General features: G+C 44.6%; 1 protein-coding gene across 1 annotated transcript in view; it reads left to right on the top strand.

Annotated features, from left to right (window-relative positions):
* LOC128847898 (zinc finger protein 688-like) overlaps positions 1-25,151 on the top strand; it is a 42,088-nt gene that overhangs the window by 14,610 nt on the left and 2,327 nt on the right. The window contains exon 2 of the mRNA XM_054047628.1: positions 7,458-7,658. Within this exon, the coding sequence (XP_053903603.1) occupies positions 7,472-7,658 (187 nt within the window). The 5' untranslated portion in view covers positions 7,458-7,471. The remainder of the gene's footprint in view (positions 1-7,457; positions 7,659-25,151) is intronic.

The following is a 25,151-nucleotide window of genomic DNA, read 5'->3' as shown; positions in this document are numbered from 1 at the left end:
TTTCAGCAGGGCTGGCTCCAGGGTTTTTGCCACCCCAAGCAGCGAAAAAAAAAAAAAAAAGCCACGATCGTGATTGGCGGCAATTCAGCGGTAGCTCCACCGCGCCACTTTCTTCTTTGGTGGCATTTTTGGCGGCAGGTCCTTCCCTCTGAAAGGGACCGAGGGACCCGCCACCGAATTACCCCCGAAGAGCCAGACGTGCCGCCCCTTCCCCATGGCCGCCCCAAGCACCTGCTTGTTGAGCAGGTGCCTGCAGCCGGCCCTGAGTTTCAGGAAGTTATTTGTCTGAAATAATACTGTTTTTCAATTTAAACCAAAGTGATGAAAAGGAGTCCAACAGATCTCAGTAAATCACAGCATAAAAACTATTAACAGTGTTAATAGTAAGTACCTCCTTCCTAACTTTTCTATGGATACAAGTGAATAAGAATCATACGATTTGTAAATTACTAATTACAACTTAATTCTATGTTATGCTACGCATGTTTTCATCTTCAATATTTCATAAAGTTAGATAATATCTTTTATTGGACCCACAAATACATAAACATTTGCATGAAATAATGTCCCTTCCTAAGCAATATAAAACTTTGAAATACTTTCATCAGAAGTGATATTTCAAATAAATGGAACTCATTAAATAGCCAGCAGTTTTTTTAAAGATTCTGTAAACTATGAAATTAATACAATTTCTTGAAATTTAACAGGAAATGTTTAATGCACAGTGACTTTAAGGTACTCATTGTTAGCTACTTTGGAACAGTTAATCCTTTAAACCTTTCTTAGGGTATGCTGGCCCCTAAAGGCACTACATTTGAATTAGCTACATAAAATTGAAAATATAGTATAGTGCAGTAGTCTCCAACCTTTTTACACCCAAGATAACTTTTTGAATCTAAGGGCAACTCAGGATCTACCCTGCCCCTTCCATGAGGCCCCACCCCTTCCCCAAGGCCTGACCCAGCTCACTCCATCCCTCCTCTCTCCGTCGCTCGCTTTTCCCCATCCTCCTTCACTTTCACTGGGCTGGGGCAGGGGGTTGGGGTTCAGGAGGGGGTGCAGGCTCTGGACTGGGGCCGAGGGGTTCGCAGTGTGAGAGGGGGCTCTGGGCTGAGCCTGGGGCAGGGGTTGGGGTGCAGGAGGGGATGAGGGGTGCAAACTCTAGGGGGGAGTTTGGGTGCAAGAGGAACCTCCAGGTTGGGGCAGGGGGTTGGGGTGCAGGAGGAGGTATGGGGTGCTGGCTCTGGGAGGGGGTCAGAGCTGCGGCTTGGGGTGCATTAGGGGGTATGGGGCATTGGCTCTGGGAGGGGGCTCAGGGATGGTGGTTACAGGTTCCCTGGCTGGAGCTGACACCTTTGGGCTTTGGCTTTGCCCTCCTCCCTGCCTGGGGCGGTGGGGCTCAGGCTTTGGCCCCCCGACCTGGGATGGCAGTGCTCAGGCAAGCTCTGGTTTCAATCCATCCTCTTGGGGTCATGTAGTAATTTTTGTTGTCAGAAGCGGGTCGCAGTGCAATGAAGTTTGAGAACCCGTGATATAGTGGATAAAGGCTTACTGTGAACAAACAACTGAAAGCAGAAGCCAGATAAATTCAGATTAGAGGGTAGGCACAAATGTTTGATAGTGAAGGTGATTAGCCAGTGAAACAAATGACCAACGGAAGTGCTGGATTCTCCATCTCTTGATGTCTTCAAATCAAGACTGGATGACTTTCTAGAAAATATGTTTTTGGGAAATACAGGTTTGGTAACTGGGTTAAGTGTAATGGCTTGTGACAAATAGTAGGTCAGATTACATGACTAACGATCCCTTCTGATACTGTGAACAGGGCTGGCCTTACCATGAGGCGAACTGAGGCGGCGCCTCAGGTGCCAAACTGTAGGGGGGCATTACTAGGACCCAGAGTGTAGAAAATTGTGTCTGCTGCTGATGCATATGTATTCTCTCTGCTCTAGATACACAGAGATGGTGGAGTGCTGTGCTGGAGGAAGGAGGGCACAAGAGACATAACAGGCAGGCAGGAGAAAAGGTGAGAGGGAATAATAGAAAGCAGTGGGAGCTGCAGGGAGAGAGAGGAGGAGAAGCCTCTTATGTACCTCTCTAGCACCCCTTGGAGCCTGGACTGATTAACACCAGCTTCTCAGGGAGCTTCCTGTTTCCTGCTGCTTCCCTGAACCCACTTGAGGAGAACAGGCAGTCAACTGAAGTAGTAGGAGCCGGTTAGACCCTTAAGACACTGATATCTTCCCTCACTCAGGCCCTGCTATCAGCCTGCTTATTTGTCCCCTTCAATTGAGTGTTGAGAGCAACTATAGATGGCACAGAACAGCAGTCATGAGTGAAAGAAGAAAAGGCCCCTCTGGGGTAGCATTCAGAAAAAGAAAGCAAGCAAAGGAAGCTTTTCTATCTAAGCAGGAAGGAGCTCTCCTGAGATACATAGACACAAATGTTCATGGTGAGCCTTCTGCCCCCAGTGAGGATGTGAGTGGTGAGGAGATGCCTGATCGTCCAGTTAGTCAGAATGCAGGTGACCTGGCAGCTACTGCAGCATCCATATCTCCATCTCAAAGGCACATTCCTGAAGAAAAGTGTAGATCAGAGAAGAGTGTGGTGGAGGCACAAGAAACAGCTGCTGCTGGGTTTAGTTCCTTAAGTCTAGATGATCCAGGACTGTGGACCCACTTAAGCAGTAGCCCGAGGGACTTCCTTGTACTGCACGGCCACAGCGAGTGAAAAACTTAATGTTCCCCAAAGACAATGAAAATAGAAGTTTCCATCCAACATGTTACTGGCGTGAAATTCCCAATGGTGACAAAGTGGAGAGGCCATGGTTTATGTACTCCAAAACCCAGAATGCTGCATACTGTTTTTGTTGCAAACTCTTCCAGTCTAATGTTCCAGCCACATTGGGTTCTACAGGAACAAAGGACTGGAAAAATCTGGCTAGAAATCTGGCATGCTATGAGAAGAACATAAGAACATAAGAAAGGCCGTACTGGGTCAGACCAAAGGTCCATCTAGCCCAGTATCCTGTCTACCAACAGTGGCCAATGCCAGGTGCCCCAGAGGGAGTGAACCTAACAGGCAATGATCAAGTGATCTCTCTCCTGCCATCCATCTCCACCCTCTGACAGACAGAGGCTAGGGACACCATTCCTTACCCGTCCTGGCTAATAGCCATTAATGGACTTAACCACCATGAATTTATCCAATTCTCTTTTAAACTCTGTTATAGTCCTAGCCTTCACAACCTCCTCAGGTAAGGAGTTCCACAAGTTGACTGTGCGCTGCGTGAAGAACTTCCTTTTATTTGTTTTAAACCGCTGCCTATTAATTTCATTTGATGACTCTAGTTCTTGTATTATGGGAATAAGTAAATAACTTTTCCTTATCCACGATCTCCACATCACTCATGATTTTATATACCTCTATCATATCCCCCCTTAGTCTCTTCTTTTCCAAGCTGAAGAGTCCTAGCCTCTTTAATCTCTCCTAATATGAGACCCATTCCAAACCCTTAATCATTTTAGTTGCCCTTTTCTGAACCTTTTCTAGTGCCAGTATATCTGTTTTGAATTGAGGAGACCATATCTGTACGCAATATTCAAGATGAGGGCGTACCATCGATTTATATAAGGACAATAATATATTCTCAGTCTTATTCTCTATCCCCTTTTTAATGATTCCTAACATCCTGTTTGCTTTTTTGACCGCCTCTGCACACTGCGTGGACATTTTCAGAGAACTATCCACGATGACTCCAAGATCTTTTTCCTGACTTGTTGTAGCTAAATTAGCCCCCATCATATTGTATGTATAGTTGGGGTTATTTTTTCCAATGTGCATTACTTGACATTTATCCACATTAAATTTCATTCGCCATTTTGTTGCCCAATCACTTAGTTTTGTGAGATCTTTTTGAAGTTCTTCACAGTCTGCTTTGGACTTAACTATCTTTAGCAGTTTAGTATCATCTGCAAACTTTGTCACCTCACTTTTTACCCCTTTCTCCAGATCATTTATGAATAAGTTGAATAGGATCGGTCCAAGGACTGACCCTTGGGGAACACCACTAGTTACCCCTCTCCATTCTGAGAATTTACCATTAATTCCTACCCTTTGTTCCCTGTCTTTTAACCAGTTCTCAATCCATGAAAGGACCTTCCCTTTTATCCCATGGCAGCTTAATTTACATAAGAGCCTTTGGTGAGGGACCTTGTCAAAGGCTTTCTGGAAATCTAAGTACACGATGTCCACTGGATCCCCCTTGTCCACGTGTTTGCTGACCCCTTCAAAGAATTCTAATAGATTAGTAAGACACAATTTCCCTTTACAGAAACCATGTTGACTATTGCTCAACAGTTTATGTTTTTCTATGTGTCGGACAATTTTATTCTTAACTATTGTTTCGACTAATTTGCCCAGTACAGACGTTAGACTTACCGGTCTGTAATTGCCGGGATCACCTCTAGAGCCCTTTTTAAATAATGGCGTTACATTAGCTAACTTCCAGTCATTGGGTACAGAAGCCGATTTAAAGGACAGATTACAAACCTTAGTTAACAGTTCCGCAACTTCACATTTGAGTTCTTTCAGAACTCTTGGGTGAATGCCATCTGGTCCCGGTGACTTGTTAATATTAAGTTTATCAACTAATTCCAAAACCTCCTCTCGTGACACTTCAATCTGTGACAGTTCCTCAGATTTGTCACCTACAAAAGCCAGCTCAGATTTGGAAGGCAGCAAATCACCAGAGAGGATTCCATAGGTGGAAAGAGCTTGAGATGAGACTAAGGTTAAAGGTCACCATATATGATCAGCATCACGAGAAGATTGCATCAGAGTCTCTTTACTGGCAAAATGTTCTGAAAAGACTCATTGCCATTGTGAGAATGCTTGCTACCCAAAACCTAGCACTGCACGGCACTTCAGATCAGCTGTATGTGCCAAACAATGGAAACTTCCTTGAAATTGTGGAGCTGATGGCTGAGTTTGGCTGTACTCCAGGAGCATCTAAGTCTAAGTCACCACCTAAGAAACGTACACACACCACTACCTTTGAAAAACAATTCAAAATGAGATCATACAGTTACTGGCAACAAAAGTCAAACAGAAGATTGTGGCAGATCTGAAATCAGCAAGATATTACTCTGTTATTCTGAACTACACACCTGACATGAGCCATACTGAACAAATGACTTGAATGGTGTGTTTTGTAACACCAGAACCTAGTGAAAATGTCCCTGCAATAGTTACTGTCAGAGAGCATCTTTTAGAATTTATTAACATCGATGATACTGCAGGAGTTGGTATGACAAATGTGCTTCTTAAAATGCTGGAAGATATGGGAATTGCGATAGCTGACATGAGAGGTCAGGGCTACGATAATGGTGCCAACATGAGAGGAAAGAACAGAGGAGTGCAGACACGGATCTAAAAGTTAAACCCTCGACCTTTTTTTGTCCCATGCAGTTCTCATTCATTGAACTTGGTGGTGGGTGATGCAGCATAGGCTTCTAGTGAGGTTGCTGAATATTTTAATGTAATTTGAAGCATCTATGTATTTTTCTCTGCATCAACTCATCGATGGCAAATTTTGAAGCAACATCTGGGACCATCCTCTCTGACACTGAAACCACTGAGTGCCATGTGATGGGAAAGTCAAATGGAGGCGTTAAAGCCTATGAAACACCAAATTGGGATGATAGATGGCGCCATAGTTGCCATTATGGAGGATAATGCTATGACAGGAACTGTTCATGGGAGAACAGTGGCAGAGGGAAATGGAATCACCAGAAACATACATAACGTAAAATTTCCGTGTGGCTTAGTGTTGTGGCATGACATACTGTTTGAAATAAATGTTGTAAGTAAGAGACTCCAACGTGTTGACCTTGATATATCTGGAACAGTGGAACAACTGGACAAAGCAAAGTAATACCTACAGTCTTACTGGTCTGATGAGGGATTTCAAAACGTTCTGAAGAGTGCACTGAAGTAGGCAGAGGAACTTCACACTGAAGCTATTTTCCCACCCGTTCAAGAATACAAGAGTCACTGAAGAAGACGACATTTTGATTATGAGACACGGGATAATCCCATAAGAGACCCCAAACAACAATTCAAAGTTGAATCTTTAACCAGGTGCTAGATTGTGCAATACAGTCAGTTGAAGAACATTTCATGCATTTCAAGGAACACAGCAATATATTTGGGATGTTGTATGATATTCCAAAACTCCTCACTATACAGCAATGCAGGGCACTAGAGACAGTGTTGACACATAATGACAGGCGCGATATTGATGTGAGTGATTTAGGTGATGAACTAAAAGCTCTTTCAAGATACATTTCAGCAAGATCAACTCCAAAGGCTGTTCTGGAATATATGTGCACAGATAAGATCCCCACCCTCTTTCCAAATGCTTTTGTTGCTCTGTGCATACTTCCTACACTTCCTGTAACAGTTGCCAGTGGAGAACGCAGCTTCTCCAAGCTGAAGTTAATAAAAACACATCTATGCTCCACAATGACACAGGAGAGGCTGGTCATCCTTGCAACCATCTCAATAGAGCATGAGCTGGCCCAGACTGTGGGCCTTCAGCAGGAAGCAGTTCAAATCTTTGCAACCAAGAAGGCACGGACAGCACCACTTTGATTATTCAAAAAGATAAAAATGTCAGTGTTTACTATGCAGACAAGAAAAGTTACATTTGCTGTTCTGGTATTTGAAAGTTAAGTGTTACTTAACATTTTTGAACAAGGCATTTTAAGTTGTTAGTTCTCCTTTAGTGGGGTAGGTAGCAGAGCAGTACCATGAGAGGAGTAGAACAGGAAGAAGGCAGAATTGAGTCCTTTCAAAGTTTTGTTCCAAGCAAGTGGGCATGGGGGCGTCATTTGAGCTCCCCGCCTCAGGTGCCAAAATGTTGTGGGCTGGCCCTGAATCTATGGATCTTAGGATCTCATCCTGCAAACACTCACCACACATGTTTAATATTAAGCATCTGAATGGTCCCATTGACTTCACCTAATCTCTGTTGTGAAGAGGGTTTAAAAAGTCTGGGTTTTTTAGTCCTGGTTAGAGGGCCTAGCTCTATGCTACAGATAGATTGATGAAGACTAGGGGCTTTAAATAAAGGAGCCTAAATTTAGACACCTAAATCCATATTCAGGCAGCTGAATAAGCATCTTGTTAATCAGAAACAGTGGACACTCAGAACTGAATCCCATTGTTGCAGGCGCAGTAATTTGGAAACTCAAGCCACGTATTGAGAAAAATGAATATGGATTTGGGATCTAACTTTTGTGTGTTGTTTGTGTAATATCTAGACTCAAGCATTTGCCCAAAACATCAGAGTCTAGAATGTCTGTCAACAGGGAAAGATTCTGGGGGGAATAGGGGTGTGGAAAGGATTAAAGCCCTTCCTGAAATGTTTCCAATTGCCCTTCTCACCCTGACAGGCTGCAGAACATCCATGACTTGCTGCAGATCATCCCATGCCCTCCAGAGACAGGGAAAGGAAATGGCTGCAGCGGAGCCGGTGACCTTCGAGGAGGTGGCTGTGTATTTCTCCGAGGACGAATGGGCTCTGCTTGACCCGGGTCAGAGGGCCCTCTACAGGGATGTGATGCAGGAGAATTATGAGACTGTGATCTCTCTGGGTAAGGACTTCTGTCTCCTCAGCTATCAGAAGCTGTGTGGGATCTGGAGTAGCTGGGTTGAGTTTGGCTCAAAATTCTTCATTGGCCCCACATATGTCAGAGGGATCAGCCCCAATAATCCCTGGCTCCTGCATGAGAGACTGTCCCCTCCACGTCCCCTCCCAAGCGACAGCAGATTCAGGGACATAACAATGGTGCTACTCTTTCCACAACCAAGGTTTCAATGTGCTTCACCACCATCTTGTCCATGTTCTGCCTTGGCCAAAGGTGTGAGTGGAAGGGCCCAGTCAGGAATGGCATGTACCAGAATTCTGGGGCTGGGTCTGGCTGCTGTTAGTGTCTCCAGGCCTACCTTTTGTGCCAGTGTGCTGAACCCTGGGAAGGAGGGTGCAGTTCCTGGAGTCCTGTCCTGGCTATGGCTGATCTCTGTGAAATGCCAGTTCCTCCCAGTGAGAGGGGCTGGGTTCTGGGGCTGAGTGAGGGCTTATGAAGTAGTTAATGCTCTGCAAGCGTTCTGTGGGGTGTATCACTGTAATAGATAAAAGTGAGGAGAGCTCTTCTTCTTTTCAGACACTGCACTTGGTCTCAGGAGACCTCCGTTCAATTCCCTGCTCTGCCACAGACTTCCTGTGTAACCTGGGGCAAGTCACTGAGACTATCTGTGCCTCAGTCCCCTGTCTCTGCAATGGGTATTATAGTATGTCCCTACTTCACAGTGCTATGTAAGGATAAATGTATTAAATCTGTGAGATGCTCAGATACTGTGATCATGGGGGCCCATACGAGCACCACTGATAGCACAATGTGTTCCTGATTTAGACTGGAGATTCCAGGTGCGGCTGTTATTAATAATCTTTGCTTCCCGTAGTGTCTGCAGTGATGTATGATTTGTTGTTAGCGCCACAGAGTGTTATTATGGCTGCTCAGTGCTGCTGTTTCTGGAGCTCTGAGTAAGCTGTACTAGCAGAGAGGGCAGCTTGCCCATTCAGCAGACCTCAGTCTTGATCATAAAAAAAGACCACAGGCTCAGTTCGGTGGCTAAAACACTTGGCCAGGTTTATTGGCGATGAAGTACTGTACTAGTGTCCCAGCTCAATGGGCACAGGTACAGTAACACGTGTTTTATTCTCCTCTTCCCCCCCCCCCACCCCCCGACAATGGTACCGGCTCAATTAGAAAACCAAGATGCTGTCCCCTGAGCTATCACAAATATCCCCTCCTGTGACTTTTCCTTTTATACGTTGATGCAAACAATATACATCTCACACTCCAACTATAGCTACCATCCTTATCCTTGTACCAGTTAGTTTGAACAAAACATCCTTATGCGTTATCATGTCATCCCCTCCTTATTTTTACAAGGGGTCAGTGTGATCCTCTACCATCTCTTAGCAATGTGTTTATGTAGTTACTTGAGAGATCTGTGTGGTTTTTATACCCTCCTTACTAGTCAGGAATGTGCTTACTTGCTTAGCTGACACCTAGTATGCTACCATTCTGCCAAGGCCAGGTCTATTCTGGTTCCCAGCCATTGGTTCACATGGTTAGTTATGCCTAAGGCTCCAGCAAGGCCTACATTCCCCTTTTTTTTGTCTTTTCATGGGAAGATGTTTACCCATCATCCCGGAAAAGCATACTGTATGAACTGAAAATACTCAGTGGGCTAAACACTGTTTCTTGGCCATTTCACTTACCCATCTATACATTCATGCCCCATGTGTCCAGTGTTTCTCCACATTCTCTCATATGACCTGTGGACAGGTTTTTTTTTTTTTTTCCCCCTCCAGTTTTTTTTTTAATTATAAAATATTGCTTTGTCAGGATTGAGAGTTGGTTACCAGACACTGAACAAGATGGTTTTGAATAACATGTGCCTCAGTTAGGATGCCGTGTCACTGACCGCACGTCACAAAAGACACCCCATCCAATGTCCTCCTCCTGGATAAATATATGGCATTCTTGACCAGGGTGAGGCGTTGGCCAATGAGGAGGCCCCGAGATGGGCAGGGAGTAAATAAAAATGTTGAGATTCTTGCTGCACTTTTCCCTGCACAAGGGGTTACAGAGGATGCGGAAAAGGGGCTGCCACCTGTCACACTCCAGATACACATATGCCAGGGTCTCCTTCTCCCACAGAATGAACAAGTGCCAGGGAAGTCTGAAAATTGTGTCAACAACATGTCTATGCTCCATGAAATAGCCCAACCAACTTATATTCCTGGTGGGCCGTGGAATCAAGGTGGAATACAGGCTGGCCCACTAGGGTTCCTCCTCCTCAATAGGTGATAAAATGTCCAGCCATTTTGTATCTGGGCAGGACACAAGTGCTAGGAAATGAACTGGGGTGAGTGTGTGTGTGTATAGCTTCTCTTGTGATGTGGCTGAGAGGCTCACTGACTTTGGTGACACCAGCCAAAACTAGCCTTTGGTGCACCCAGGGAACTGCCACCCCCTGTGCCACAAGATGTGGATTGTGCAATAGGAGATCTGGAAGGAAGTGTTCACCATCGGCAGCCGCGAAAGATCTGATTGCAGAGAACAACTTGCGGGGCCTGAGGAGATCTTTGTCAGTTCACAGAGATTTTGGAGGAGACATGTCAGATGGAGGAAAGCAAGTTGCTGGTCATATCAGAGCAGTCAGTGGAGGAAGGGATAAGACCTCAAAACTATAAGAATGGCCCTCTGGGACACCACTATTTACCTCTCTCCATTCTGAAACTGACCATTTATTCCTATCCATTGTTTCCCGTCTTTTAACCAGTTATTGATCCATGAGAGGACCTTCCCTCTTATCCCATGACTGCTTACTTTGCTTCAGAGCCTTTGGTGAGAGACCTTGTTAAGCACTTTCTGAAAGTCCAAGTTCATTATATCCACTGGATCTCCCTTGTCCACTTGCTTGTTGACCCCCTCCAAGAATTCTAATAGATTAGTGAGGCATGATTTCTCTTTACAAAAACATGTAAGCACTCCCACCTATATCTATATGTGTTACAGTCAGCTAGCCTGCCACACCCTGGCTTTTGCCAGCCTTAAAGATTACTTCAGGGTGACCCCAACACACTCCTCTCTTAACAAACTATATTCTGTTCAAGCAAAATTTCTCATCACATGCTTTCAGCAGTCTTACAGACCAAACTCTTTAGGTCAGGACCCCTCTCCCAGAGTCCAACAGCTGTTTTGTCTTCTTAGGTGCAATGCCAGAGACAGACAGGGAGGGGGTGTCTTGGGGCGTTTCCCCTTTTTATAGTCCTGTCCTCCCTTTGAGAAGCATTTCCACCTGGGGGCAAGGCGACAGGCAGTCTGTATGGATGGAAACTCCATGCTTTTTCTTTGCTAGGATGTAGATTTTTGTCCCACCCCATTTCTTGCCAAAGAACGGCCACTTAGCAGGTAATGGTCCATCAGCCTTGTTTTCACCTGACTGAGGAATAAGCTTGCTCTTTGTCCCTGAGGAACTGGTTTGGCCACTCCCCAGACTTACCTGGAAAATGATTCCTCCTGCAAAGAGAGAGGGGCAATATGTAACTTGTTTGTAACGGTGTATAAGAGAGGGGTGATAGAAGGGCTATCTTTGGCCAAGGGGAGAGCAGAAAATCCCACCACTCACTGAGCTGGTCCGTTGTCACGGGCATACATGTATTGGTATACCTGTAACCATTGAGCTGGGGCACTACTACCATGCTTGGTTGGCAATAAACCTGGCTGAGCACCGTCCCCTGACCTGAGTCTGTGGTGTTCTTGGGCAGTTCAATCAAGGTTGTTGCTCCTTTTAGAAAAGGCAACCACATGAGACTATCTAAAACCAAAGGAGCTTTTGAAAAAGGTTATGAACAAACATTTACCGTGAGATATTCATAGTGGGTGAAACCTTAACCAGGGGCCAGAGACCTATATACCTATTAAAAGATTATGAGGGTGAGACAGTTACTGGATCTTTTTACCCTGAAAAATTACAAAATGTAAAGCCCAAACAAGACAGGATTTATAGGATTGAAAAAGTTCTAGTGGAGAAAGGAAAAGGGAGAAAAAAGCAGCTACTGGTGAAATGGTTGGAGTGGCCTGATAAGTTTAACAGCTGTGACATTTAGACACAAGCAAAAACTATTCCTCCAGCAAAGAGAGAGAGAGAGAGAGACATGAGCGATGGCGGGTTTTACATTACTTTGCCCAGCAACACCAGCTCTGCGGTTTTCCCCCAAAACAACAGCTCAAACTTTACAATATGGCTAATTAAGCACTTGGATCTCCGGGTCCCTGGGAGGTGGGGTTAGTGGAAATACAATACCCACACAGCTGGAACACTATCAACGAAGACACCCCTTTTGAAATCACCTTTGGAGATGTGGCGTGGAGTTTCATCCTACAACGAGATTATTACTCATCCATACCCAAATTACTGGATCATATGAACATTACCGTAGCTTGTCATTCCGGACCAACTGAGGTGGTCATGAACTGCGACCCTGTGGGTAGAAAAGTTGGACTTAAATCTGCCGATTTTACTTATGTGTTTTCTACCGGCGGGGAGCTAGCTAACATTCTGGGTTTGGGCCCCAAGCACAGCATCCAAAAAATCCCCTTCTCGGCAGACATCACAGGGGGTTTCAACTCCTTGTATCTGTATACAGATATTGTAGAACACCAGTTTGTGGACTTTTCCATTTAAACTTTTCCGTTCCTGTTACGCTGCATCCCCGTCCGAGGAAGGAACAATGAGTTTGTCACCATCACCTATGATAGACCTCCTTACGTCCCTGTCAGTAAACACTACGTCGACACCATCACCGCTGAAATAAAGACAGATCAGAACAGACGCATCTCATTTCACTTCGGCAGGGTGATCAACAAGCTGCACCTGCGTCCTTGGAGAGAGAGAGGTTTCTAAAAAACAAAGCACTATGGTGACCCTAAAAAATTATGGCGACCCCACTGTCTAAAGGAACTATTACAAAGCCCAGGCTGGATACGCCCTTCCTAGATATCATGGGGCCCCGTGATGTACAGGACTGGCATGGGCAGAATATTCTGTAGCCTCTTTCAAAAAGCTGTACCGCTTTTGAGAAGGGAGCTATAGATTATTAAACCCCACGTAAAAACCACCATTCATAACATAGCTAGTGCTGTTTTGGAGAAGGTGGGTGATCCAACTGCACAGGAGGGATCAGGGCTGATGTACATTAAAAGGAGGAAGAGAAAGAGAAATGCGTCATACCTGCGACACACGGATCCCCCAAAATCCTTTAAAAGAAGGGCTTTGACACACAGGGCCAGCCATAAGCAAAAGTCCAAGAGGAAGCCTGGATGAAATAGGAGATGCTCTCTGCCTGGTAAAAGAGAGATATTTTAATCAACATGGCTTTTGTTCACTGCGGGTTTGAAGAGTGCACCAAATCTGAAGTAGACTTGTTCCAAATAGCCCCTATGCAGACCAGCATCAAGAAAATCATCTACATCGAGGTGCCGCCTCTATCAGCCGTTACGGAGGCTGCCATCATCGACTTTTTAATAGCAGGGAATGGCACATTATATGATTTAAACAATACACTGCTGTACCTATATTGCAAGATTGTAAAAGGAGACGGAACTGAACTCGCCAGGGATGCCTGGTGAATTCCCCGTGGCCTCTATTTTCAGTCAGTTCAATGTCACGCTGGGAGACAGCCTCATAAGCCAAAGCAACAACTGTTACCCTTACAGGGCCTTTATAGAATCGGTGCTCAATTCACTGCTCTACAGCCAAAATGCTTCTGAAATAAATGTAGTCAAACTTTACAAATTCTGGGTCACTGAGAACGAAAATGATGGTTAAAATTGTTCATTGGCTCTAGTTTTCAAGATATGCTATTGGGACAGTATATACGACCCTTGACTTGGGAATGGCAGAGGATGAGTGAGTTATAAAGGGAAGGGATCTCAATTTAAACCAGAAATGACTAAAATACATCTTTGACTGGATATATGAATAAATCTATGATTGGATTTGGACAGTACTTGCTTTTTAGGCAAAACAATGAATGATGCAATCTGAAGCTGGTATTGCGTCATACATGATATGAATTGCATCAGGTTATTCCTAGAAGTCATGGATGATGCAATCATAATGAAGCTTACATCACTCTGCTGAACAAATTGCCCTATATCAGCTCTAGAAATCATAGTGTCATGCTCTCTTATTTGTCAGTGATTGATTTTGCAAAGGGACACATTTCTGTTTAGCCAAAGTGAGCAGAGATGCCTCGTACTTGTGTGAACAGTGCAGATAACTTCTGCTATGTTTGTGGTGAAGTGACTTTTGCATCACAAAAGCGCAGTATAACCACTATGGTTAAGAAAGCCTATCACCTTTATTTTGGCTGCAAAATTGGAGATCAGGACAAGAGGTGGGCCCCACACATATGCTGCAACACTTGTGCAACAAATCTTTGCCAGTGGTTGAACAGGAAAAGGAAATCTATGCCTTTTGCAGTGCCAATGATTTGGAGAGAGCCAACAGATCATACCAGCAATTGTTACTTCTGCATGGTGCCTCCAGTTGGGAAAGGTGTGTCAAAGAAGAAAAAGTGGACTGTACATTATCCAAACATTCCATCAGCTATATGCCCAGTACCCCACGGAGAAGGACTGCCGGTTCCTGATGCACCAGAATCATTCTCACTTGAGTCAGACGAGGAAGAGGAAGAGGATGAAACTTCTGGTCCTGAACCATCAATGTCACAGGACCCACATTTTCTCCCATCCTCCTCCTCTGAACCACACCTCATAACACAAGGTGAACTGACTGACCTTGTCAAGGATTTGGAACTACCCAAGAGTAAGGCAGAGCTGTTGGGCTCCAGACTACAGCAGTGGAATCTCCTGGCAGGTGATGTTAGGGTATCCATGTTCCGTGACCGTCAAAAGGATCTTGTCCCATTCTTCTTCATGGAAGGTGATCATGTAGACTGCAGCAACATCGATGGTGTGATGGCAGCCCTCAACATCGTTCACGATCCAGATGAGTGGAGACTGTTCATTGATTCATCGAAGACGAGTCTTAAAGCTGTTTTACTGCATAATGGCAATGTTTTGCCATCAATTCCAGTTGGTCATGCAGTCCATATGAAAGAAACCTATGACAACATGAAACAACTTTTGAGGTGCATAAACTATGACCAACATCAGTGGCCGCTTTGTGGCGATTTGAAGGTTGTTGCTCTCTTGCTTGGTCTGCAGACTGGATACACAAAGTACTGCTGTTTTCTCTGTGAATGGGATAGTCGTGCAAGAGATTTCCACTACATCAAGAAAGATTAGCCACTCCGACAGTCATTGGAGCCTGGGAGGAAAAGTGTTCAGCATCCACCACTTGTTGAATCAAGGAAGATTTTGTTACCACCCTTACACATCAAGCTGGGTCTGATGAAGAACTTTGTCAAGGCCATTGACAAAACAGAAGCAGCTTTCAAGTACCTCCGTGGAAAATTTCCAAGGTTAAGTGAAGCTAAGATAAAGGAAGGTGTCTTTGTTGGTCCTCAGATTCGTGAACTTCTTCGAGATGATGCATTTGACCAGAGAAGAATGAGGGGGGATTTGATAGCAGCCTTCAACTACCTGAAGGGGGGTTCCAAAGAGGATGGAGCTCGGCTGTTCTCAGTGGTGGCAGATGACAGAACAAGGAGCAATGGTCTCAAGTTTCAGTGGGGGAGGTCCAGGTTGGATATCAGGAAAAACTATTTCACTAGGAGGGTGGTGAAACACTGGAATGCGTTACCTAGGGAGGTGGTGGAGTCTCCTTCCTTGGAGGTTTTTAAGGCCCGGCTTGACAAAGCCCTGGCTGGGATGATTTAGCTGGGAATTGGTCCTGCTTTGAGCAGGGGGTTGGACTAGATGACCTCTTGAGGTCCCATCCAACTCTGATATTCTATGATTCTATGCACTGCGTGGCAAGGAAAAGACGACATGGAAAGCCTTCCAGTTAGTGCCAATAAATTTTCTCGGAAACAACAAGGCAGACAACTACAGGTTGTTGGTGGAAAACCTCCTCAAGGCATACAAAAGCCTTGGTTGCAACATGTCACTAAAGATACATTTTTTGCACTCTCATCTAGATTTTTTTCCACCGAACTGCGGAGCTGTGAGCGACGAGCACGGCGAGCGATTTCACCAGGACCTTGCAACAATGGAGAAACGCTATCAAGGCAAATGGAGCCCATCAATGCTTGCAGACTATTGCTGGACAGTGACAAGAGATGCTCCATTTAATGAATACAAGAGACAATCCAAGAAGCGCCGAGTAGACACTGAATAGGACTAAACTATGTACATAATAGTTTTTTGCCTTTTGTTTCATAATAAATTTTATTTATATAACCCTTTTGCTGATTTTTAAAGTGTTACATAAACAAGATAGGTGGAATATTATCATGTAAAGCAACCATAAACACGTGAAAAGAGCTAGGTTTACAAGTTATGATTAAAACTCTACTATATACACAATATACATAGACATAAAATGTAAAAACTTAAATAGCTTAGAAACAGTAGCCAATCAGTTGTTTTAATTGTCATATTTGAATTCAGCACATCAAAATACATAATAAATAGCACATTTTATCTCTGAAGCAGACGACTTCTCAAAAATTGTAGACCGGTGTTATTAGTAAGGACGGCCTGGGCAAAAAGTAACATTATATATTTCCAGAGTTAAAAAACAAGCAACATACCTAGTCTCGTAGTCCAGCAGCTGTTTTGTTCAAGATAAAAAAAGGACAGTCTCCAAAAAGCTGAGGGTTTTTATACCATTCTAACTCTTTGTTTCAAACAAACTTTAAAGTCTGTAGTTAGCAGGTTGATTTGATCACTACAACTCTTAATTAATAGATACTTAAGAATTTTAGGCACCCTTCTCCAAACATCCCCCTTTTGTCATCTGCACAACTGGGATTTTTTTTTTTTAAGTTAAAATACATTTTCCTGTTTCAATGAAAAAACAGCATTGTAGGGCCTTCTTACAGTATTAAACAGTAAATCACCATACACAACAATCCTTAATGTTACTGTACCCTTTCCTGACTGGGGGGATCTTGCAGATATCAATGAATGTCTTGGGGGGGGGGGGGTTTAAACATGTTTCATGCTTAAAGTTTTTATTTGTTTTGATATAAAATGGATATAGCACATCCATAGTAAACACTCTACAAATACCCATAGCTTTTAAATGTTTGATTCTTAGGGTTTTTTTCATAGCTTTTAAATGTTTGATTGTTCTTACAGCAAATGCTTATTTTATAAAAGAATGGTGGAGGTTTGTGAACCCTTGAAACATTTCAGTTTTGGGTTTATGTATGTAAATATATTATTTTAAACTTTTAATGACTTTGAGTTACTAGAAAGACAGTCAACGAATTCCTGAGGTTTTATTTAAACTGTCCAATAGCGTCTACAAACTCCTGAGGTTATGTTTAAATTGTCCTTTAGTGTTCTACAAACTCCTGAGGTTTTATTTCATTTAATATTAATCAGAGCTCACCATCCTCACCTATCCACCTCCCTTACTGTGGGTGTTCCTCCATCAAACTTAATTACTGATCACTAATACGTTTAACTCTGATGGAAACAAGGGTGGGTAATCACATCTAGACCTATAGACTCAATAGAGTCACCCTGGCTATTCAGTGAGGGTGTGGTTAAACCATCAGCTCAACAGGGTGAGTCAGCTCTATTGTAGTCAAACACATGTCTCAAACATCCCTGTTTTATACACAATATAGGATTTTTTTTTTTGCTTTATTTTAAACACATTTTTTATTTTTCCCTCAGGATTTTACTACATGCATTTCAGCTTTTTGCTGTAAATAGGGCTCTTTCCACAAAGACACAATAGCTGGGTTCTCACAAACTAATTTTTTTATTTAAAAGACATACAGCCCTTGCAAACAAACCAAGATGCTCCATCAAAACTTTTATCTTACTTAAGGGCCACACAGACCTTCTAACAGAAACACAGGTCCTTTTCAATAGATATTTTTATTTACAGCTACCAAGTTTTATATCACGTTTGTCCCCTCACCATTCTCTAACTTAATCCTTTTAGATATCTTGCAAATAGTCTTTTTCTTAAGCAGGGTTCTGTAACTTTTTGTGTGGATCAGACAGTCAATATAACGCTCTAAGCAGGCATCCTCCAGTTTGGTTATTTTCTTTAAAACACTGTCAGGATCTCGACCAAATTGCACAGCATTTACCAAGGTCACCCTTATGCTAAATGTTCTTGAGTTAAGCACAGACATTGCATAGCATAACCTGTGACAATAAGAACGTTTAATAAGCTTTCCAAACACAGTTCAGAACATAGGTGCAGTTTGCAGTTTATATCCTCTGAAGTCCAACTCACATAGTCATGGTGCTGTTGGCCGGCGCGTCTATGACACAGCCCTTACAATCTTCTAAAAGCTTCTCCCTAAGGCAGTGATTAAGGACAGCATAAACAGCAACACGTACAATAGACTTTTTTATGCTCACGATGTGGCACTGGCTCAGTTAGTTCCATGTGAAGCCTTCTCCTAAACTCCACATAGCCGTCATCCTCAGCATCCTCATCAATGAGTTGCATCAGTGTGAGCAAAAACAAGGCGCGCCCGGTTCGTCTTCGCTGTCTGATGTAATGCTGTCCGGGGACTCCAGAGCCTCTAGAAAGGCATCATCGAGCGACGTCTTTTCTGTTCACCAACTATCTCCGTGACACCACAGATTTCCTGAGAAAACTACAATGCATTGGTGACCTCCCAGAAAACACCATCCTAGCCACCATGGATGTAGAGGCTCTTTACACAAACATCCCACACACAGATGGAATACAAGCTATCAGGAACAGTATCCCTGATGATGACACCACACAACTTATTGCTGAGCTCTGTGACTTTATCCTCACGCACAATTATTTCAAATTTGGTGACAATATATACCTCCAGACCAATGGCACCGCTATGCGCACCCGCATGGCCTCACAATATGCCAACATTTTTATGGCTGACCTGGAACAACGCTTCCTCAGCTCTCGTCCACTCATGCCCCTTCTCTACCTATGCTATATTGATGACATCTTCATCATCTGGACCCATGGGAAGGAGACCCTGGAAGAATTCCAGCATGATTTCAACAACTTTCACCCCACCATCAACCTCAGCCTGGACCAATCTACACGGGAGGTCCACTTCCTAGACACCACCGTACAAATAAGTGATGGCCACATTAACACCACCCTATACCGAAAACCCACTGACCGCTACACCTACCTTCATGCCTCCAGCTTCCACCCCGGTCACACCACACGATCCATCGTCTACAGCCAAGCACTGAGGTACAATCGCATCTGCTCCAACCCCTCAGACAGAGACCAACACCTACAAGATCTTCACCAAGCATTCTCAAAACTACGATACCCACACAAGGAAATAAAGAAACAAATCAACAGAGCCAGACGTGTACCCAGAAGCCTCCTGCTACAAGACAGGCCCAGAAGAGAAACCAACAGAACCCCACTGGCCATCGCCTACAGTCCTCAGCTTAAACCTCTCCAACGCATCATCAGTGATCTACAACCCATCCTGGACAATGATCCCTCACTTTCACAGACCTTGGGAGGCAGGACAGTCCTCGCTCACAGACAACCTGCCAACCTTAAGCATATTCTCACCAGCAACCACGCACCGCACCATAACAACTCTAACTCAGGAACCAACCCATGCAACAAACCTCGATGCCAACTCTGCCCACATATCTACACCAGCGACACCATCACAGGACCTAACCAGATCAGCTACAACATCACCGGCTCATTCACCTGCACGTCCACCAATGTTATATATGCCATCATATGCCAGCAATGCCCCTCTGCTATGTACATTGGCCAAACTGGACAGTCACTACGCAAGAGGATAAATGGACACAAGTCAGATATCAGGAATGGTAATATACAAAAACCTGTAGGAGAACACTTCAACCTCCCTGGCCACACAATAGCAGATGTAAAGGTAGCCATCTTACAGCAAAAAAACTTCAGGACCAGACTCCAAAGAGAAACTGCTGAGCTCCAGTTCATTTGCAAATTTGACACCATCAGATCAGGATTAAACAAAGACTGTGAATGGCTATCCAACTACAGAAGCAGTTTCTCCTCCCTTGGTGTTCACACCTCAACTGTTAACAGAGCACCTCACCCTCCCTGATTGAACTAACCTCATTATCTCCATACTGATTTATACCTGCCTCTGGAGATTTCCATTACTTGCATCTGAAGAAGTGAGGTTCTTACCCACGAAAGCTTATGCTCCCAATACTTCTGTTAGTCTTAAAGGTGCCACAGGACCCTCTGTTGCTTTTTACAGATTCAGACTAACATGGCTACCCCTCTGATACTCTGTTCACCTTGTCCATCGGTGATTCCTGCGAGCCATGGTTGCCTTCCTCCTCTAGGGGGGTGGACGACGAGAGGCCATCACGGTTGTTGGTCTTCCTTGCGAGTGCTTGGGTTTCGGGGTTGGGTTCCCGTGTATCCATCAAGAGGTGGGCCAAAGGGCTCCCCATGGCGAGTCCCTCCTCCTCCTTGGAACTGTCGCTGATGTAGCGCTTCCTCCACAGGCGGTTGAAGGCCTCAGAGCTAAAACAAAGTCTGAAGTTCTCATGGGTGTGGGGAAGGAGTCCATGTTTCCTCTCAGCCTTTCCATGATTTCTAAAACACACGTTCTTGGAACGAAATGGTGTCTTCTGCACGGCACTGGGACTTCCCGGGGTGGTGCTGTGATCTGATTGGTAGAGGGCAGTAGGGGGAAGATCTTAGAGGGGTCACATGACCATCTTCTGAGTGGGTCACCCCACCCCGGAACTCCCCCTGATTGGTCAAATCTCCTCTTGGGGCGGTCCTTCAGGGAAAAACCCATCCTGATTGGTAGTGGGTGGTGGGAGGAGTTCTTAGAGGGGTCACATGACACCTTTTGTTTCCAGTCATGTGTTCGTCTTGACCCCGGGGTGGGGCCTGAGGGGTCAGGGGGCAGGGCCTATGTTTGATTGATGGTAGGCCCCTTATACTACTAGCACAGCCCACCTGCATGACAGGAGCACCACACCTCATGCCTCACGCCATATTTCAGGGATTGATGCAAGTGTTCGGTAAAGTTGTTGATACACTTCTCTTCTTGTGTGTTTATCAAGTGGTCATTTTGTGTTCTCCACCAGTTTGGAGGCTATTGAGTTTGGCTGGATTTTTGGTGGCCGGTACTCTGTGGGATTAGTGGCACCAAGACATAGTAGTGTCCAGGCTCCATGATTTGAACTTGGTTTTGCACACACTCAAGCCATCACTGGCATCTTGCTGTGTCAAGGGAGTGTAGCAGGGCTTTTGCGGTATGAGAGCTCCTGGTCTGATTGTATTGCTGGAGCAACTCCTGGCTGGTGAGTCTTGCCCACATTCTCAGGGTTTAACTGATCGCCATATTTGGGGTCGGAAGGAATTTTCCTCCAGGGCAGATTGGCAGAGGCCCTGGAGGTTTTTCGCCTTCCTCTGCAGCGTGGGGCACGGGTCACTTGTTGGAGGAACTCTGCACCTTGAGGTCTTTAAACCATGATTTGAGGACTTCAGTAACTCAAACATAGGTTAGGGGTTTGTTACAGGAGTGGGTGGGGTGAGATTCTGTGGCCTTCATTGTGCAGGAGGTCAGACTAGATGTCCATAATGGTCCCTTCTGATCTTAAAGTCTATGAGTCTCTCTCATCCAGTAGGGAGTGTGCTTTTTCCAGAAGCCTCAGGGAATGTTCTTCTTTCCTGCTACTTTCAGGAGTCCTGCAAACTGTTGATAGCATTCTGGTCTTGCTGAAATCCTTGCAACAGTTTTCTCAACAGTTTGTGTATACACATTCCAATCAGCTTTAGCAAAATTCCATCATGGTACCTGTTTTGGAAAGAACACAGGGATTTCAATGCCTACGTAGATCATTATAGGCCTGTGTTGACTGTTTGGAAATGCCGATCATACTTCATGTGTTATGATGAGAGTGTTACCACTTTGGTCTTTAGACACAAATATTAGGTCTGGGTTGTACCCATGTTGCCAGCAGCTTGAATGGAATGCTGATTGTTGTTTTAGTTCATAGATTAGTTATAAGTCTTGTGCAGATATCCAGTCCATGTGATTTTTGCCATCAGTTTCATTTGTTTTATAGCCCCACATAGTGTGGTGACTATTAAAATCATCTAAATAGATGCATGGAATAGGAATACTGGGTAGCGCTGGTTTTGGCCATCTTGTGCTAGGGGCTTTATAGATGTTGGTAATGTGGAGCTCACCTACTTTGATAGTTGTGGTAAAGGTGGTCTCCTCTTCGATGGGATAATATTAAAATCTGTAATGGTGTCCCTGATGTATATTGCCAAGCCATATTTAGGATGATAATGGCTAGTTGTTAGGTTGTATCCATAGATACAGTAGCGCCTAGCCTGTTGGTTGTTGCCAACATGGGTCTCTTGCAATATGAGGATATCGATGTTGTAAGTCTTCAGCAAGTTTCCAAGTGTAACAGAGTGCAGGTGGGCCTTTCTATCTTCTGTCGCTTCTGCACCAACAAACCAGCCAGAGACATCTGCTTTAGTGCAATCACCCGTGCTCTTTATTTACAGTACAAGTTCCCACCACCTTGTAGCTACAGACAGCGTCAGGCCTACAGCCTCAGGAACCCAAGCTTCTGCAGCCAGCAGGGGAGATTGGCCTCTAACTCCCTGGCTCCTCCCTTTCGTCCTCCCTGGCTTCCTTTCTGCCAGCCTTTATGTAGCCCCTTGCTAACGAGGCTGGCAGCTCTTCCCTATTTGCCACTTAGGCCTGAGCTTACTCAGCCAGCTCCAATTCACTTTCCTGATTGGAGCTGGTGTGACAGAGGTCTGGCTTAGGGTTTCCTAGCCAGCACCCTGTCACACATCTCCCCCCTTATGAACCACCAGGTTCATCATTCCTCGGCCTCTCCACCCCCTTCCAGTGGGGTTCGTCCTGGGAAGTCTCTCCTCCTCTTTTGGGCAATCACCTGTGTCATCTCCTGGGGTTTTTCTTCATGCCCCAAGGTCAGGGGGTGGATGTCCCCATAGCTATGCTGGATGTCCCCATAGCTCTTCGGGGAACGTCTGCCTCCGTGTACTCCTCGGTTAGCTTGACTGCTGCATCGACCATACTTGACTGATGTTGTCTGACCCAGAGTTGGATATTCTCTGGAAGGCCCTGTAGCAAAGTATTACTCCACCGACAGGCCCATCCAGTCTAGGATGGCCACCCTCACCATCTCATAGTTCCGGGCCTATTCCTCACACAAGGCCATGTAAGCCACTTGAGCTTTTCCCACCAGGTAGGGAGCCAGCCATAGGGCCCAGGTTGCCCTATCCCATCTGGCACCCATGGCTACCCGCTCGAACGTACCGAGGAAGGCATCCAGGTCATCTGCCGGGCCCATTTTACAGAGTCCCAAGCCTGGTGGCCAGGTGCCATCCCCTACCGTGCGACTCATCATTTGTTGCAGTAGTTGCTGCTGCACACTGACATGCTCTCTCGTAAAGTCCTGTAGGCTTTTCTGCCTGCCAGGTTAGTAAGGCCTGTCTCTCGGCTTGGTGAGACTGCTGGAAGCCTTGCAGGGCCTTCTGCATCTGTTCTCGCTGTTTTACAAGCCATTGCAGGGGCTCTTCCATCAGGCCGCCAACCACGTCCGTTGGCTCAGGATCCGAGACAAGCCCGCACATGTAATAGGGCACAGGTGAGTCTCTCTATCTTCTGCCGCTTCTGCACCCACAAACCAATCGACACATGCTTAGGATCATTCCCTTCCTAGTCACAACTCTCCACACTGGTAGCAGGTAAGGCACAGGGCATACCTTAATACTTCTTCTGTGACTGGTTCATGATATTAACTTGATTTGAATAAAGCTTTAATGTCATCCCAAGTTAAAAGATCTGTAGGCAATAAATTCCTTACACCAACTATAACTTCATGTTTACTACCATTCCATTTCAGGAGGGTTCTGGCTAAAGGCACACTCACATTAAACTCATAGAGGATTACAATATTTACACTCTTATCTGGTAAATAATCTTCCTCTTTGACAAGATCTGCTTAAACTAGAGTGATGTTAGAAGCTGTAACTTGCCCTAAACAGCTTTTACCATTGATTTTTACACTCTTTAGGAATTTCCTATTGCCACCCACATACATACCATTGGAACAATTTATGGTTACCTCCTTCTGAGCTCACAGTAACAGCATTTACATAAAAGGTGGCAGTGTTGGTTACCCTCTTTCTGGTCAAAGTCCTTTAGCAGATTTTTCAGTTCTTGATCTGTGGCTTTCTTCTTAAAGGATAAAGCTTTTCGGGAGCACAAATCTTCTAGGGTTTTTTTGTCAGGCCCCTCATATGATCGTTGCTTACTCATTGTAATTACTCTTTAACCACCAAAACTCTCAATATAAAATTTCAAATTTTTGAATAGCATGGGGTTCTGATCCAAAGTTTAATTGACTTGGTTCCATGGATTCTACCAAAACTGTGCCTCCGTGGGTCACAACTGAGAATACCAAATTCAGGACGAACTGCTAAGAAGTAGGAGAGACACACCACAAAACTGATGGTGGTTCTTCCATAACATATACCACACCAGCAACAAAAACAAACTTCTGTCTCACCACACTGGCTAACAAGAAGTCAGAAAGGCAGCCTCCTTAGATATTCCAGTCCTTGTTTCAACACCCAAACGACGCTAGACTTAATGATGACGAGTGGCTATTTAAAACCAATTTCATCAATCAAAGGATTCTTCCGATCCCAAAGGACCAGCCATGTACCCTGGTCAATATATAACTCAGATCTTACACATAATCACATTGCTGCCAATGCTTTAGTATCTAATATCTAAAGGTTTATTTATATGAGAAAGAGGTGAGAATTAAAATCGGTTAACGGAATCAAATACATACACACGTTGCAAAGTTCTTGTATCAGGTTTGAAGCAGTGATGGCATAAACTGCTGGCTTGTTTAAGTCTCTGCTTCCTTCCAAAAGATTGGAAGGTCCTCAGTCCTTTGGTTAAAAACAACAAGGAGTCTGGTGGCACCTTAAAGACTAACAGATTTATTTGGGCATAAGCTTTCGTGAGAAGTGAGGTTTTTACTCACGAAAGCTTATGCCCAAATAAATCTGTTAGTCTTTAAGGTGCCACCAGACTCCTTGTTGTTTTTGTAGATACAGACTAACACGGCTACCCCCTGATACTTGACACCATGCAAGGCACTAAATTTAGTCCTTTGGTTAGAATGCTCCCATTAGTGTAAGTCCATAGTCCAGAGATCAGAGCAGGAAAGCAGAAAAATGAAGATGTTTCTAGGGCCTTTTGTAGCTTCTGCCATGTGGAGTGAAACTCATTGTTTCAAGCAAAGCCCCCAGTGTAGTGAGTTGAAAAGTACAGGCACAAGATGGTAGTTAGTATC

The sequence above is a fragment of the Malaclemys terrapin genome, chromosome 13 (assembly GCF_027887155.1).
Source record: "Malaclemys terrapin pileata isolate rMalTer1 chromosome 13, rMalTer1.hap1, whole genome shotgun sequence".
In the NCBI taxonomy this organism is placed as follows: Eukaryota; Metazoa; Chordata; order Testudines; family Emydidae; genus Malaclemys; species Malaclemys terrapin.
Note: the sequence above shows the minus strand (reverse complement) of the source record. Positions and strands in the feature narration are given on the sequence as shown.